Genomic DNA, 18,996 nt, shown 5'->3' with positions numbered 1-18,996 from the left:
GGAGTTCGAATAGACAGGCGTTCGGAATCTTCCAAAAGTATAGATGCCAAATCTTCCAGAACGAAACTGTTAGGAGATTTCGGATTGGCGGAATAAAGTACGCGGTCTCAGACTGGCCAAAGTGTCATTTTTGGCAGGCAAATCTAGAAGGTGTAGGAGAGAAAAGTATCAGGCACTTCGTCGCTGGAGGCCTTAGGAGAGACTTCCTCGCTGGGAGCCTCAGTGGGCACTTCTCGCTGGAAGCCTTAGTGGACCGTTTCTTCTCTGGAAACCAGAGCACACACTTCTTCGCCAGGAGCCACAGAAAACACTTTTCGTTAGGAACCACAGTAGACGAATCTGACTGTCCAGTGGCACAGAGGAGCAGGCAGTTCACTAGTAGACGGGCCGCGTCATGGTCACGTCCGACCCCGCCTGCAACCTGACCGTGTCTCGTCTCGCGCAAATGGTTCAAATGGCTCTGAGCACTATGGGATTTAACATCTGAGGTCATCAGTCCCCTAGAACTTAGAACTACTTAAACCTAACTAACCTAAGGACAACACATACATCCATGCCCGAAGCAGGATTCGAACCTGCGATCGTAGCGGTCGCGCGGTTCCAGACTGAAGGGCCTAGAACCACTCGGCCACACCGGCCGGCCCGCGCAAATGGTGTAAGTGTCGCAGCAACGGCATTCGAAATTCGTTGGTTCAGACTGATCAGTCAGTCACTGTATGGTGGCTTTTCGGCCATGATTTTACTATTCGGGGTTTTATTTCCCTTTACTCACTAACCTTCTGACGCAATCATTACCAACACTTCAGGTCCGCGATTAGCAGTCAGTTAACACAATTTCTTGTTCGTTCGGTCTGTTTTATGAGAACTTTCCCAGTACTTTCCCTCTGAAGATCAGAATCATCACACACTCATATGTGTACATGCACTTATTCTCCCGTGATGAGTATTTCACCTTTGTTTCTTCTGAGGATTCAGTTCAGTCATAACAATAAATGTACGTAATTTGTAATCCTTGTTTCGTTACTGTAGCTGGTAGTCCACATCACCACTTAGTAACTATTAATGTTTAATCAGGGCACACGATTACAGTCCACATGATAGCGCCAAACTCTCTCCTTCCCTTTACGTACGCACAATCCGTAGACTCACACCTGGGCCGTAGTGCGGGACTTACACCTTGAGCGGGATACTCAGTGTATTTCAGTGACAGAACAGATTGACTAGAGCCTCACCCCAGAGGCGCCTTGCAGTGTGCTTTAGAATTACACCCACCAATTTCGAGGGGATGTACGAGGTGCATTCAAGTTCTAAGGCCTCCGATTTTTTTTCTAATTAACTACTCACCCGAAATCGATGAAACTGGCGTTACATCTCGACGTAATCGCCATGCAGACGTACACATTTTTCACAACGCTGACGCCATGATTCCATGGCAGCGGCGAAGGCTTCTTTAGGAGTCTGTTTTGACCACTGGAAAATCGCTGAGGCAATAACAGCTCGGCTGGTGAATGTGCGGCCACGGAGAATGTCTTTCATTGTTGGAAAAAGCCAAAAGTCACTAGGAGCCAGGTCAGGTGAGTAGGGAGCATGAGGAATCACTTCAAAGTTGTTATCACGAAGAAACTGTTGCGTAACGTTAGCTCGATGTGCGGGTGCGTTGTCTCGGTGAAACAGCACATGCGCTGCCCTTCACGGACGTTTTTGTTGCAGTGCAGGAAGGAATTTGTTCTTCAAAACATTTTCGTAGGATGCACCTGTTACCCTAGTGCCCTTTGGAACGCAATGGGTAAGGATTACGCCCTAGCTGTCCCAGAACATGGACACCATCATTTTTTCAGCACTGGCGGTTACCCGAAATTTTTTTGGTGGCGGTGAATCCGTGTGCTTCCATTGAGCTGACTGGCGCTTTGTTTCTGGATTGAAAAATGGCATCCACGTCTCATCCATTGTCACAACCGACGAAAAGAAAGTCCCATTCATGCTGTCGTTGCGCGTCAACATTGCTTGGGAACATGCCACACGGGCAGCCATGTGGTCGTCCGTCAGCATTCGTGGCACCCACCTGGATGACACTTTTCGCATTTTCAGGTCGTCATGCAGGATTATGTGCATAGAACCCACAGAAATGCCAACTCTGGAGGCGATCTGTTTAACAGTCATTCAGCGATCCCCCAAAACAATTCTCTCCACTTTCTCGATCATGTCGTCAGACCGGGTTGTGCGAGCCCAAGGTTGTTTCGGTTTGTTGTCACATGATGTTCTGCCTTCATTAAACTGTCGCACCCACGAACGCACTTTCGACACATCAATAACTCCATCACCACATGTCTCCTTCAACTGTCGATGAATTTCAATTGGTTTCACACCACGCAATTTCAGAAAACGAATGATTGCACGCTGTTCAAGTAAGGAAAACGTCGCCATTTTAAGTATTTAAAACAGTTCTCATTCTCGCCGCTGGCGGTAAAATTCCATCTGCCGTACGGTGCTGCCATCTCTGGGACCTATTGACAATGAACGCGGCCTCATTTTAAAACAATGCGCATGTTTCTACCTCTTTCCAGTCCGGAGAAAAAAAAATCGGAGGCCTTAGAACTTGAATGCACCTCGTAGAAGGTGTCCTGAGAAACAAAATGAGATAGGAAAACGTTTCCAGGAACGTCATCCAACGACGCTACAGAGCATCGACGTTATAGGCATCTGGGCCTGCCGTTAGGCCTCAGATCTGATAGCAGGCGTGACGTAAGCGAACCGGCCGCGGATAGGTCGAGACCTGTGGTTTTTGGTATTCGGTGATTGTGATTGTTTGCCACGATCTCCAGTGGAGCAGATGGAGCTAGTTGCTGCATAGGCAGGCCTTGTCTCCTATGAACGCGATGCTCTGTTGCTGCGGTGGCTGACGCTGCCGGACACGGCCTTTTGTCTCCCAGTAGCCTCTACAGAATTCCCGATACTTTGCGGTATATATACATGATTAATAGACAGAGAAGAACAGCGTAGAAATTACGGTGGCAAATGGCCTACGCAGCAGTCATCGCCGTTACTCCGCTGGAGTGTGCGGCAAGCGGAAGCATTACATGAATAACGGTACACATCTCGAGAAGACGGAGCCTTTGTTGAACTTAGAAGATAGGGACCATGAACGCAACGAAACTGAGAGTAATCATACATGTAGACGTTGTTGCAGGTATCAGATAAAACGATCAAAAGAATTTACATTAGCATTCACTCGGTTAGTACAGGAAATTAAATACATTGAACAAAGAAAACAAACTGTGAACCAAACGTTATAAACTAAATGTTCCATGGCGATCGAGACTGTTTTCTTCATTGGTACTTCCCGCATCATTGCTTTTACCGCTTGCGGATTGAATACAATTACCGTAGGTGATCAAACAGGCTGCCTCCAGCGTCCCAGCATGCTTGACACCTGCATATCATTGACTGCCGCACTCGCTCAAAGGCACTGGGTATGGTGCAAATAACCTCACACATTGCATGTAGCTTTGCCACTAATGATGTTTCGTACACCACATTGTTCAGATGGCCCCACGGGAAGAAGTCCAGCGGGTTGAGGTTAGGCGACTGAGGCAGCCACTTTACAGGACTGCCTCTACCAAACCGACAATCCCCAAGCGTCCGTGTGATCTGGGTTCTGGGAGCTCAACTGAAGAGGTGTGGGTGGCCCATCGTGCTGGAACCACATACGTCTACGGACTGCATGTGGCATCTCCAGTAATACCGGCAGCATTTCCCAGATGAACATTGTGTAGATATCGCCTGTGGTTCGAGGGGCCAATCAATCGCGGACCACGCCAGTACATATATCGATGGTGAACTTTCCCTGATGACCTCGTTCGTGGGTGGCGTGGAGATTTGCCTGAAGCAACACATGGCAATTGTGGGCGTTGAACGCACCTTCAGGGGTGTAGAACATCTCGTCCGTCAACAACACACGGAGAGTAGTACGGCTCTCTGGTGCAATGCTGCAGTAACTGCCCGAACTCCACACGGGAAGCAAAATTGCGGGTCAACAGCGCCTGTGTCTTCTGAAGATCGAATGGATGGCTTACCTCCTCGCGCAACACCTTCCAAACCGCTGAGTAAGAACTTTGCACTGCGTGTGCCACAACGTGGGTGCTAGCGGATGCGTGTGCGTCGAACCTCTCTAGTACGTCCTCCGCAAATCGTTTTGTGCGTACGCTTCTCGTGCGATCTCTGTAGTGTCGACTCCCTGTGAAACCACCCGTTTCACCCAGATGTCGATGGATGATCGCAAACGTGGAACGATGCAGCTGACACCTGTGCGGATATCGTTGCCCATAGATGCGTAACGTTGCGTGCCCATTGCCTCTCGGCTCACCATACGCAAAACGCATGTAGCACTTCTGTCCCAGGTGAACGTCTCCATGATGCGGCACAGCAGCAAGTGACTAACTACGTCTGAGCGCAGTGTTTCTACTGCATATATCGCTATCACTGTTAACGGTCTCTACAGTATTGGTGTGACGGGCGTTCTCGCGTTCAGCGTCATCTAACGTGCAAATGCTGTCAAGTACTGGGTGATCAAAAAGTCAGTACAAATTTGAAAACTGAATAAATCACGGAATAATGTAGATAGAGAGGTAGAAATTGACACACATGCTTGGAATGACATGGGGTTTTATTAGAACCAAAAAAATACAAAAGTTCAAAAAATGTCCGACAGATGGCGCTTCATCTGATCAGAATAGCAATAATGAGCATAACAAAGTAAGACAAAGCAAAGATGATGCTCTTTACAGGAAATGCTCAATATGTCCACCATCATTCCTCAACAATAGCTGTAGTCGAGGAATAATGTTGTGAAAAGTACTGTAAAGCATGTCCAGAGTTATGGTGGGGCATTGGCGTCAGATGTTGTGTTCCAGCATCCCTAGAGATGTCGGTCGATCACGATACACTTGCGACTTCAAGTAATCGGACTGAGGTCTGGGGACCTGGGACGCCAAGCATGACGAAAGTGGCGGCTGAGCACACGATCATCACCAAACGACGCGCGCAAGAGATCTTTCAAGCGCCATCTGTCGGACATTTTGTGAACTTTGTTTGTTTTTTTTGTTCTAATAAAACCCCATGTCATTCCAAGCATGTGGGTCAATTTTTACCACTCTATCTACATTATTCCGTGGTTTATTAAGTTTTCAAATTTATACTGACTTTTTGATTACTCTGTACATTGCGAGAACTTCTGCCCGTGGCCTGTTCGCGTACCTAGTCACATCTGCTGACGGAGGGGAGGCTGGACGGCATAGTGGCGTCTACAGCTTCAACGTTCTGTAGCGTCGTTCGATGACATTTCCGAGCACGGGTTCCTAACCTCATTCTGTTCCTCAAGACACCTTCTATATCGACTCGAAGTTTGTCGGTGTAATTTTAAAACATCCTCTAAGGCGGGCTGCGTCAATATCTACTGCAGTCACACCGAGAGCGACCAGAAACCACGTTGTGGCAAGGATTCCCAGAGTGAGGCAGACTCTCGCCAGACACTGTGCAGTCTAGTCTGTGTCCAGGATGTGGCTGAATCTGTCAGTGAAGGAGCCTCTGTGGTGTCATCAGCTGGCAAGTAGCCGGCACAAAATTAATATAATCTGCCAAATTAATTATTTCTGATGCTTCCTGTTTCTTCCAAATTACGTGCTGTCCATCGTTTATTTATCACTGTAAACTGATGACAACTTACGAACCTCAAGGGTTGGAATCAGACGTGATGGACTTGAGGATAGTTTATTTAGAAATTATTTGCCTTTAGTCGCTTAGTAAAATTACACGTCTTTCGGAGATTATATTTCTCTAATGAATTCAGATCGTTCTTCCTTTTCATTTGTGGCTTTGCTAGCGCCGAATGTCTCGCCACGTGATTTGTTATGAGTGTGTGTGTGTGTGTGTGTGTGTGTGTGTGTGTGTGTGCGTGTGTGTGTGTGTGTGTGAGAGAGAGAGAGGTAGGTAGAGAGAAGAGAGAGAGAGGGGCAGGGGGGAGCGGAGAGAGAAGGATTTGTCTATTATTGATAACGTACTTGATCCGGTGTAAGAGACGGCTTTCAGGCCATAATCTGGTCATGATAAATAAACAATAAATAGATAAATAAATACCTGGAGCTATATACACTGATCAGCCACAACATGGCTCAAATGGTTCAAATGGCTCTGAGCACTATGGGACTTAACTTCTGAGGTCATCAGTCCCCTAGAACTTAGAACTACTTAAACCTAACTAACTTAAGGACATCACACACATCCATGCCCGAGGCAGGATTCGAACCTGCGACCGTAGCGGTTGCGCGGTTCCAGCCTGAAGCGCCTAGAATCGCTCGGCCACTCCGGCCGGCCAACATTATTACCACAGACCTACTATCGATATAAACGCATCCAGGCGACAGCAGCGTCACATGGCGAGAAATGACTGCTAGTCAGACACACGCACGGTGCATGTCGTGTCAGTGACAGTGCTGTCCGTGTGTGGGATGGGGAAGGCGTGCGAACTATTTGAGTTTGAGCGAGGGCAGATTGTGATGGCCCGGAGGCTCGGCACGAGCATTTCGGAAACTGCACGACTTGTCAGATGTTCGAGGAGTACTGTGTTGAGTGTCCTCATCACTGTACGAAACCAACGTGAGACCACGTTCAGGAGTTGGGCGGCCACCCCTCATTACAGATGTCGGACGTCGTAGGCTGGGCAGTCTGCTAAAACAGGACAGGAGACGAACTGTGGCAGAACTAACATCAGACTTTAATGTAGAGCAGAGTACAAGTACGTCTGAACACACAGTGCACCGAACACTCCAAACAATAGACCTCCGCAGCTGATGGCCCATGCATGTGTCAATGTTAACACCATGATATCGGCACCTACGAATGAAATGGGCTCGTGACCATCGGCACTGGACGTTGGTGTAGTGGCAGAGCGCTGCGTGGTCTGATGAATCCCGATAACTACTTCATCATCCTGATGGGACGGCGCGAACCTGTCGTCTTCCAGCGGAACTGCTCCTTCACAACTGTACTGCGGAACGGAGACAAGCTGGTGACGGCTCCATTATGCCCTAGAGAACATTCACGTGGGCATCCATTGGTCCAGTACGGCTCGTGAGAGGCACCATGTCGGCCAAGGAATATCGTATACTGGTTGCAGACCGCGTACACCCCTTCATAACCATCATGTTTCCCGACGGCAGTCGTATTTTTCAACAAAATAATGCGCCATGTCACAAGGCCGGGGGTGTGATGGATTGGTTCTAGAGACACAGAGGCAAGTATTAATTTATGTACTGACCCCCAAACTCACCAGATCTGAAACCAGTCGAACAGATTTGGGATGTGACCAAACTTGGCGTCAGAACTCATTGCCATCCTTCCCGGAATTTATGGGAATTAGGTGGCTTGTGTGTGCAGATGTGGTGTCTCCTCCAGCCATCTACCAAGGCCCAACTGCTGCCACATCGCGACGCGTCGCCGCTGTTGCCCGTGCCAGAGGTAGACATACCGGCTATTAGGTAGGTGGTCATAATGTCCTTGTTGATCAGTATACGTCCATTCTATATAACATTAGTCAACCTGGCAGTGCTTCACAGTTTCTAAATATGTATGGGAATTGGATATAGCTAATCTCCTCCTGCCCCCTCTCTTCGTCCTTCACGTCCCCTCCCTCATCCTAGCATCGCCTTATCTCCCCTCTCTCTGTCAATCTCTTCCTCTCTCTCTCTCTCTCTCTCTCTCTCTCTCTCTCTCTCTGAACCCCCTCGTTCCCTCTCTATATCCATTTCTTTTCCCCTCTTTATGTCCATTTCCTCTTCCCCCCCCCCCCACCTCTCTCCCTCTCTGACCCTGCACCATGTGTGTTGTTATTTCCTGCGAATCTTAGATTGGGAATTGAAGTCGTTTAAAATGAATGCGTAAATCAGTTGGGATCATGGGTATACGGGATACGACAGACCTCTCCTGCTGCTGGATCTATGAGGATACTAACTTCAGTGAGAGTATTTCGCATAGTTGCAATCTGCAAAAGTTTCGGTCGATTCAGATTCCGTAGTAGTATTCTACAAGTCTGTTTTCTATTGAACCGACTGCGAGGATGAAAACAAAATAGCACATCGCTGTGTATACAATTTTTGTTTAAAAAAATGGTTCAAATGGCTCTGAGCACTATGGGACTTAACATCGATGGTCATCAGTCCCCTAGAACTTAGAACTACTTAAACCTAACTAACCTAAGGACATCACACAACACCCAGTCATCACGAGGCAGAGAAAATCCCTGACCCCGCCGGGAATCGAACCCGGGAACCCGGGCGCGGGAAGCGAGAAATTTTTGTTTAAAATTATGTACGAGGAGAAAGAATATCAATGGGATGAAATTTGAATAGTGGTTTAAATGCACTGCTACAGTAGTTCAAACTGACTGCGAGAAAGAAAATAGCATAGTATATCATAGAACGTTCTTTCTCACGGTCATTTTAAAATAAATCGTGTAGTGTTGTTTAAAACATTATTTAGCCTATGTCTATCCGAGTAATTATTAGATTATCATGGAAAAATCCCAAGTGTATCAATCAAGAAATGTTCGAGATATTATCTAACGTTTCCTCTTTACATCTTGTAATGTATTTATGTACCATATATATTAAAAATATATAGCTTATGTCCGTCCAAACGTTTATTAATCGTGTCAAAAATTTGAAGCAGATCAGTCAAGAATATTTCGAGGTTATTGGTTAGAACGTTAAACAACGACTTGTTTTTATATGGTAGTACAGATTTACTCACACCAAGTATTTTTGTTAAAAAATGTGCACTATGTTGTACTCAAGTAACGGCGTAGCGAAAAAGACCCTCTGCTTGCAAAAAAATGAGGTAGAATATTTAATTTTTCTGTGTTGTGTGATTAGTGGAGAATATATTATAGAATCCAAGTTTTCGACCTTCAAAACCCTCGGGAACTTTAACACTATTTTTCAGATTTTTGCCTGTTACGCGGAAAGTATGCGTCCTAATGAAAATGTTACCATCACCACAATGAAAGAACATTTAAAAATGTTCAAATGTGTGTGAAATCTTATGGGACTTAACTGCTAAGGTCATCAGTCCCTAAGCTTACACACTACGTAACCTAAATTATCCTAAGGACAAACACACACACCCATGCCCGAGGGAGGACTCGAACCTCCGCCGGGACCAAAAGAACATTAAATTTTGCATCGAATGACCTTCTTGAATGTCAAAATCGGAGCAGCCATTTGGCCTCAATCAGTTTCAAAAGTTCGGTCATTTTTACCAGCTTGGCTAAAAAGTCGTTTCCAACTACTGCAATTCAAAAACGGCTATTCCAAATGAAAATGTCAAGTTATCAAAATTTTGAGACAGGAAACTTCATGCTACAAAATCATCTAGTTTTTGAATTTTAGGCATTATTAAGCGTTCATACACTTGAAATCCAAAGTAATTCCATTTTGTTGTCTTTGTAAGTCAAAGTTATTCAACGAAATAGGTATAGAGGTATCTATACGTCTCCCTCGATTGATATGTCCTAAACAGCCGAGGCTACCATCCCCTCCGTTCCTTTGTTATTGTTTCCATTGTTAGCCACGCTCAGTCTTCTTGTGTTGTGCGAGAGACGCGCTTAAAACTCCTTGTGTCGCAAAATTCTCGTTTCCTCGTCTGAGTTTACTTTCGTTGTGCGGTTAGTGCATTTAAAATGAGTGCTCCAGATTGGAGGTGTGTTTTATATGCGATGGCAACCTGGCAAATGATAATGTGGTTACAATGAAACAGAAAGGACTGGAAACGCTACTTACAGTCCAGTTAGGATAGAAAAATCGCAACACACCGTAAGTTATTAACTGGTCTGGCTGAAGATGAACTGCACAGTGCCTGTCAGGAGAAGTACAATAAGCCGAAATTGATCAGATCATCTTTGACAAAAGGCCCGGCGCCGTTAACGTCGAATCTTCGTTAATACAAGAAGGTATTTGATTTTAATAAATACTGCTTTTTACTGTGGCGAGGAAGTTGATGCTAATTGGGAGAAACTTAGCAGACTTTCCTATGCAAAGCTAAATATTGTTCCTTTAGTGATGATACTAGAATTAAGAGATACTGTTATTGGGGTATCTGAAAGGCGAGGACTGAGCTCTTTAAGTGTTGCAACGTATCTGTGATGAAGACCTTTGTGCTTAAGATGTTAATATTGTAGGTTTTATCAGAGGGATTTTTTCCAGCCAGTCAGGGGTGGAGGAAAAGAAGTAAGTCCTGGATCCATACAGATAGATGAAGCAGAGGAAATTATTTCCTTCTACATCGAACTATCAGAGGAGTGCCAGTGTACGTTGCAGGAGTTAAAGGACCAAATCACGAATGACTGAGCGGCAGATGTAAAGATCATACAAATCCACCTCTTCCGGAATGGTGGTGAAGAAATGATTGTTGACAGACATAAAAAGAGCACAATAGTGTGTTTCAAAAGTACAGGCTATAAGATAATGTCTGTTTCTATCACAGCAAGCTATCAGATCCACGAGAAGAGCGTCTGAGAATTGCACGCTGTGCTGCATATATACCTCGTGAGGACGTCCGTACACGGGTATATGATACATCACAATATCCCCACCTAATGATTTCTCATCATATGTCCAATCAGTGATCCGTGAATCATTGCTCCATTTCTCTGAGTCACTGATTTTCAAAAACAAACAAAGAACTCTAGATAAATAGAAAAAAAGTGTATTACTCATGTGCAAAAGACTCAGATCAAGACTCATTGTCGACGCTCTTAGTGCAATTGAATTCGCAGCTCCATGATGGCACCTTCCCTATTTGAGAAGTCTTCGATTACACAACCTGAGCTTCCTAACAGAACCAACGAAGGATTCATCCAGGTCATCTTTGATATCGCCGATTTCTATATCCGCACGATTGACGGATTGAATACGTTCCACTGCGTGGGAGGAATCACGGCAGTTCCTCGCTACACAGCTACGGAGTCTGACAAGAACACTGATGGGAAAGGAAAACATTCAACTTCCCGAATTTTTGTCTGCTGTGGGTATGCCTCAGCTGATTACCTATGAAAAAACAAATGACGTTGGCTTAAACAGTCTCATTATAAAGGATCTGAATTTCAACAACCCATAGTGCTTGAAGGTATCGTTCTCCGAATATAATATTCTGTGGCTTTATGGGAAGTGGAAGAAATTCACTGACGTGTCAGAGTGGGATGGATTCATGGAAGAAGTCACAAATCATCAAGAATCGGTTCATTCAGAAATAATGTGAATCCCATTCTTAAATTATCTACCAACTTTTTACGACACAGTAGATACGTCTCTTCTAACAGCATTGAAAAAATGCATGAAACATGGTCGAATGTGGTGTTTTGTCATTTTCGATCAGCCACTTTATCTGAAGACGATGGTTATTGTAAGAAGCGAATGCAGTGTTAAGAACATGCCATTTTACGATTAGGTGCGCTTCACCTTGTAATGTCCTTTTGGAGCATCAGTAAAGTAATGGCGGGAAGTGACTTGAGAGACTTACTGTCTACAATATTGCTCAAAATAGTTTGGATAAAGTTTTGATTGGGCATGCGTACGCTCGAACAGTAAGAGCTCATAGATTGGGTCACGTGGTAGTGTCATATTAAATCTTTCAGAAGACTGCCTTCAAAAATGAAACTAAAATAACTGAGTAATTGTTGCTTCCCCATAACAGACCATCAGTATTTAAATGTCAAAGCTAGTCGTAGGTTGTATTCCAAAGATGAACAGCATAGAGACAGAAGTGATGACACTTTCTGCAGGACTTGATCATCATTTTGCAGGACAATGCTCAAGCATGTACAGTGCAACCTGTTACTGATTTGACTGATGGGGCTAAGTGCTATACCACCTACTGCACTCCCCTGACTTAAGCCCTCGTGAGTTCAACTCTATTTCTAAACTGGAGGAAACACTTCAAGACATTCGCATCAAAACTGCGACAAATTCCTCGGGCAATAGATCGCTCCACTCGAACTGTCAACACAACTGGCACTGCTAAGAGTATCCTACGACTTCCACATCGCTGGCAACGGGTTATACACAATGCTGGTGACTACTGTGAAGGTCAGTAAAATTTTGAAACACGTATCTATTTTGTACGACCTGTAAATAAACAGTTACCACTATTAAAGTTCCAACCCTCGTATGTACTGTACATATTAACTGTTTAATTGCATATTAACTTCAGATTTCAATGAGTGAGAATGGATTGATGAGAAACATGTGTTTCTAACGTTTAAGTTTTCATATAATGACGCAAAGTTTTAATACGAAAAATCAGAACTGACGTTTAACAGTCTAGGGTCCCAGTAACGTATTTTGCGCTGGTAGAAACAGTATTTTTTGGGGGGATTTTTAATCAGGTGCCTTAAAAGCTGTCATTCACCCAAGATGAATGACACAGACAGAATTGAATTTCGTTCATGAGATTAGTGCTTGGTGTAAAGCCTAGACGAGCAAAAGAATGGTTCAAATGGCTCTGAGCACTATGTGACTTAACAGCTGAGGTCATCAGTCACTTAGAACTACTTAAACCTAACTAACCTAAGGACATCACACACATCCATGCCCGAGGCAGGATTCGAACCTGCGACCGTAGCGGTCGCGCGGTTCCAAATTGTAGTGCCTAGAACCGGCCGGCCCTAGACGAGCAGAACCACCACACATTTACTACGTGAAAAACAAAATTCTGTCTTTAGAATTGAATCGCAACCTTTCTTCTAGGCCTACAGAGTTGAAGAGAGGGAAATAATTAGAAAGTAACTTTATTTTTGGGATGAAGTAGGCGCCAGTTGCCTCGATTTTGTGCAACACGGAATGACAGTGAGTGCCGCTTACCGTCTGGCCAGCATGAGAAGGCCACGACAAAATGTAAGGAGCGCTGCCGTGCAAAGTCTGCGAGCACAGCCGCAGCGTGTGGGTCCATCTGTGGAGGGCGCACTGCCGGTGCGCCGCAGGACCGCGCCGGCAGCGTCAGCGTCATCAACGCCACAACGGACAGCGTGGTCCGCACCGCCTGCTGGATCGCTTTCGAAGGCCATTCGGATGATCCCATCAGCAATGGACGCAGCTCACGGCGAACTTAGTCCTTTCTGCGAGGCTGCAACGTTACGCACATTTCCTGTGCATAAAGGCCTTTCGAGTCCTATTGAATTCTAAGAAACAATTTTAATCACTTTCCAATATATGTTATTGTACGTTCAATAAGATATTTTCCTCATAAATGACTAGCCGCATGCTTTTCAACTTTTGGCTCCCATAAATGAAGATAAACTGTTATGTGGCTCACAATGCGACCTCACGGAGAGGCCTTCTCCGATTTTCTCCATACTTTGTTGAGTGGTACTTAAGTAAATAAATTAGTGAAATCAAAGTGAAGTAGAAATTAGAATATAAATGAAAAACTTAGTTTAATTTAGAAGAATTACACACTGGCAAACAGCGGGCAGAACAGCAGAGCAGAAGAGACAATGACCATGAAGTCAGCAAGTTCCACATAAGCGGACGCTGTCGATTCAGCCGTCAGGGCATCGCCCGACCGGCTCACGTGTTTCTCAGTTGTCACATGTGAGCAAAGGCCCTCGCCTACATTCCAAGAGCCAATGACCGACGTTAAGAAGATTCTCCGAGAAGCTTTTCAACGTGACAGAAGAGGCAATGACCGTGAAGTCGTTCACCTCCAGTGAACTGAAGTGAATAAATACGCGAGACGCAGTGGGCCCGACAGACGAAGGAAGAAGAAAAGAGAAGTGAGTAGCAGTAGTTTTCAGTCAGTTTCGGTGCTGAAGACCGTCATACAAGAAGAGACTACATCATACACAGACGCACCAAGTCCGCCGCTGTAATGGAATAGCAAGCAGCAGCCTCGGCGCCAGAAGACAGAAGTTAAAAGGTATTTGAAGACGGATTTTTACGTACCGGGTGACTCGTGAGGACGGGAAGGAGACGGCCTCACGTCATCAGTCACCTGTGAGCTGGGATGAAGATCTGACAGCCGAAGACTGGCAAACGGGAGTCCGTTGTTCGAGTCCGGGACACTGGCCTTCCCCCGCCGCGCCGCTCCGCTGGCCGACGCACAACACACGCGGCCGCTTAGAGAAGAGAAACACTGGGACGCCACATCCAAGGTATCACCATCCGATGCACGACTTCGCTCGCAATAATTAAACGGGCCACAGCACGATGCGCGTCTCCAGTCAACTGGGCGAGACGGCGACACGAGATACACACTGCCATGCGTAATCAGACGCCGCCGCTGCCGCAGCAGAAGGCTTCGCAAACGACACAGCTGCCGTTCTTCAAGCCAGAACATCGTATAAGGAAACAGTTGTTCGAAACTTGCAATAAAAGTTATCTTATGTAAAAATGCTGTTTCATTCTACCTCATACCCGAGCCAAGGAAGAACCCACCCTGCCCACATGTTGTTAAGAGAGAAAAATTAATTTATTTAGCATCAAAAGAGAAAACCCAGTTACATTTAGTGACAGAAGTGTTACATTTAGTGTCGGAACTGTTACAACTTATATGATTTTTCTGTGTGCAGGTAAGTATATATCATTTCTAGCATGTTAATACAGCCGCCGACACCTGAGTTCGCAGAGTAAGAGTCTTGAAACTGTGAAATTAGTGTTTCGAATCTCCCTAGTAGCGACTTCTTATTCCATGTTTATTAACAAATGAAAATGTTAATTAACAAATATTGATTCATAATTTTTGAATAAAAATAACATCATTTTATTTTCATTACTGGTAGTTAAATTCTGATACAGACACGCGAAATTCCTCATTATTAAATTTTTAAAAAATGTACATGGTGACTCACAATTCCTGTTACAGGCTTTTAGGGATTGTAGAGAGGACCTAACACATACAGTTTTGATAATGAACCCATGCTCGACAATGTGTCGTTCGGATGTAAAATAAGTGTGAAGATTGGATCACTTTTAAGGGGACCACACCGTGGTTCAGGTCGACAAAAATCGATTTTCGGTTTTCATCATCATTCGATAGATTAAAAATTTATTTAAGTACTCTGAAAATGATTTTGCTGAAAAAAAATTTTTTTCGCGCATTTAAAGAGCATTTTCCTACCACGTGTGCTTATGTGCCACGCCCACTTTTCTGTCACCGACTTTTCTGCATATATTTTAGATCTTTATATCCCCTACATTGCACGTTAGGAATTATTTCTTTTTACTCCCGAGTGTGTTGGCTATCCTTGGAATTCAACAGTCGGTATTCCTTGTTTCTACTGTTTGTAAACAACACGCTTTCAATTAGAAGATGGAAAATTGTTGACCGGACAAATTGAAATAGAAAACTTGCAGTTGTACTATGGGTAGGCAATTAAGAGAAATGAAGAAAATCTGGAGGCAATGAAGAGAGATGTTTGGGCCACATTCTTCCGTAAGTCCTCTACTGATGATAAGCCATGTCATGGATTGTGTCCATTAGGAGAAAATTCGTGGTGCAAATACAATAGGGTTCAGGCAACTGGAGAATCTTATTCTCACCAACATTCTCTTCCTGATGCTGTTATTACAGCAGTTAAACCTATTTTCAGAGACTTGGCTCCTCCTGACCTTCTAAGGAAATGTCTGCATGGGCAGACACAGAACCCAAATGAATGTTTCAGCAGCATAATTTGGAACCGCCTTCCTAAAATTGTATTTGTAGGCATGCATACAGTGAAACTAGGAGTTCATGATGCTGTTATTACATTCAATTGGGGTAATACTGGAAAGTGTTGGGTACTGAAAAAACTGGGAATTAATCGTGGTGAAAATATGATCACTGGGCTGCAACAATGCGATAAAATGAGGATCAGCCAATACAGACAGGTCAGCATGTATTATGGCCAAGAAAGCAAGACAAACATCCAGGAAGGTGAAAAACAAGCTTGAAGACCTGCTAGAGGCCAAAGAAGGGCTATCATATGCAGTAGGACAGTTTTAATTAACTGTAAGTAACAAATTTCAGAAGTTTTTCTTTAATGCCAGTTTCCTGAAAACAAAAATTTTCAGTACATATGTCCCATTATATTAGAAACTATCATACATAAATTAATGAAATTTTCAGAGACTCCGCATAACGTAAAAAGCCACCTCTGGTACTACATTCATTAATATTCCTCCATTAGGAAGCTCACAAAAAATATTTTCTGCAGAAAAAACTTAATATTTTTATTAATAAATTTTTAAAAAAATATTTCTTAAAAATTATAAAATGAATAAAGTAGATTTTAGTACAGTTGACTCAATTAGCATCATGTAACATAGAGTAAAAATATTAAGGTGCTACATCAAATAGTTTTTTTCAGAAATGGGTCAAATAGTTGCCTAAATTAACATGGGCTAGATAGGCAGGGTGTGGTCCCCTTAACTCTCTCGCTTCACGGTACATGCGCAACAGCAGTTCCTGTCGTAATTGCAACATCATAGATCATTTTCATCCGATTACAAAAACGGCTGCGTTCGCAACTAACTAGGAGGACAGACTGTCGTGCTCCAAGGACGCGCCTTTCTGCCTGGTTTCGAAGAGGACGTGCTTCGATATGTAGATGAGAACCCTGCGACGAGTATCCAAAACATTGCCCATGCCAACACGGATCTGAGTCCATTGCTTCTGCTGTGAGCGTTCCGTGAAGCGTGTGATTTCAACGTGATGCTATCTTCAAACTTATTTCACATCGTAGCGGTACATTTCTAGATATGGGTTCTTTATCTAGTAAGGTCTCTCTACAATCCCTTGAACCCTGCACTAGGAATGGTGAATCACCCCGCATTCATCAATCTGTAATACTGTTCAGCTTTTAGAAATAAAAAAAAATTTTACTTTCTGTTTGATATTTCGCATTTTTACCAGATTTTACTTTATTACGAATACTCGCGTTTTCATGCGATTAATGGATAAAATTAAAATATCTTTGTTTTATTAAAAATTGTGATTCAGTATTTGCTTATTTATATATCTATTTGTTAATAAATATGAAATCCAAACAAAAGTGAAAGACGTTGCTCCTAGCGAGATTAGAACCCGTAAGTAAATTATTACAAAACTTTCACACTACTCGCACAGCCACCGTCCAGGGCGTTAACAGGCTACAAATGTTTTGTACTCAATACAGCCCGGAAATCTTCTAATCTTTAAAGGCGATTTTTTATTGCATCGTACTACTTTAGAAAACCGATCTTCAAATCCCATAAGTATGAAAGAAAATCAAGGATGCCTTTCCGTTAGATCTCCTCGTGACTCACGGAACTTAGCCACTGTGTATAATATATGACAGTCAATAAATAAAACATCAAAGCAAGGTTCCAAGCAACACATTTATGTTAGAAATTTACATACGATAAAACTTACGAGATTTACTGTGTCAGTTTGGTATCTTGTAATGAAAGTAGCATCACTTTTTGCCCCAACGAACTACACGTCTCATACAGCAATGTGTGAGGCTCGTAATGATGGTTTTATGTGTTTCATAGGAAGTGAATGTGTATCATTCTTCTCGTGGAACTGTTCTCAGTCCAGGAAGATCGTATTGAGGGGCACTGTGAGCAACAGAACTAATTCCTCTTCTTGTTAGTTTCGTCAGTTAGTGAAAACTGATGTATCTTTATCTACTGCAGCTGTAAGATGTGCCGTACAATAGATATACGTACATACTGCTTAATTAGGTGGCACAAAATATTCATTTCAATTAGTAAAAATACAATTTTACTATCACCTGATGTTTTAGCGAGGCTACTGCAGTGTTCACTATGTACCACAGTAAGCTTTGCCGTTAGTATTCAACCATTATATATCTTTTACTGACGGTAAAATTAAGAAATGTTCACCAAAGACTGACAACGTGACAGTGGAAGACTAGAATCAACACGCAGTAGCAAAGCGTATGCGTGAAAAACCTATACAATACTGCCTACAGCTAAGGGTCTATTTAACGATTTCTGCCCCGGCTTCCTTAGACGCGAGTTCTTCGTCCAGTGTACTGAGCGTCAGAACCACCTGCTTCACACACAGGCCTCAAAACCTGCGTGTCGTCGACATGTACACAAGCAGACGGAGGTTTCAGTTTCGAATTAACTTCACTGGCAACAAAATGACTGCTCTGCTAATGGCGCATGTTCGCAGTAATGCTATTATGGTCGCAGCACATAATTCAGTACAAATATTCGAACAATTTGGACGCGGTTTTGACCTTACTATGTTTTTGGATGAATCTTGCACTCTCGATAATGACGGACATCGGTTTCGAACTTCCTAACACATGCATGGCCTACCAGGACTCGAACTTGTTCGTTTTCGCCAGCACTGTTATTGCCTACCAGCTAATTGTATCGCTCTGAAACACGCAGTATTATTTTTTTATTTACGTCTAGTTTACAGGTATTATGAACGGTAAGACGTCTGTGTAACCGAAGGCCGCGCCACACCGTATGTCAACGAAAATCGCGTCACAGAGCAGCAGCGACCCGTCAAATAGCGTTAAGTTGCAGTTAAACCGAATGTCAACACAACGTCACGTCGCACCGCCCAATCTCAACGATGAAAGTGAGCTGGTGAAGCAGCGTCTTGTTAAAAGTTGGAGTGAAGTGTCTCTATTAAGGAACTGCAATTATACTATAGCCTATGCATTTATTGAGGGGCAAAGCGGTATTCATAAGGAATAAGCTGACAAAGTGTGCATGGTAAATTCTATATACTGCAGTGAAGAGCGAACAAGTGTTGTACATAAATTTTAAGACATAAAACATCAAAATATATTCAAATATGGAGATCAACAATAGTTAGACTGCAGACGCAAATCTCAGTTTTGCTCTTTTCTTTGCGCCTTGTTTTCTTTAAATTTGTGAATCAAAGTCAAACAACTCTTTTTCATCCTCATTACTGAGACTATTTCATTTTCTAAGTAAGTTTCATAGA

At 43.6% G+C, this 18,996-nt stretch overlaps 1 protein-coding gene across 1 annotated transcript in view; it reads right to left on the bottom strand.

Annotated features, from left to right (window-relative positions):
- LOC126154602 (uncharacterized) overlaps positions 1–13,053 on the bottom strand; it is a 74,440-nt gene extending 61,387 nt beyond the window's left edge. The window contains exon 1 of the mRNA XM_049916161.1: positions 12,909–13,053. Coding sequence (XP_049772118.1) covers positions 12,909–13,053 — 145 coding nt within the window. The remainder of the gene's footprint in view (positions 1–12,908) is intronic.
- Positions 13,054–18,996: the final 5,943 nt, after the last annotated feature.

Source organism: Schistocerca cancellata, chromosome 2 (assembly GCF_023864275.1).
Source record: "Schistocerca cancellata isolate TAMUIC-IGC-003103 chromosome 2, iqSchCanc2.1, whole genome shotgun sequence".
Lineage (NCBI taxonomy): Eukaryota > Metazoa > Arthropoda > Insecta > Orthoptera > Acrididae > Schistocerca > Schistocerca cancellata.
Note: the sequence above shows the minus strand (reverse complement) of the source record. Positions and strands in the feature narration are given on the sequence as shown.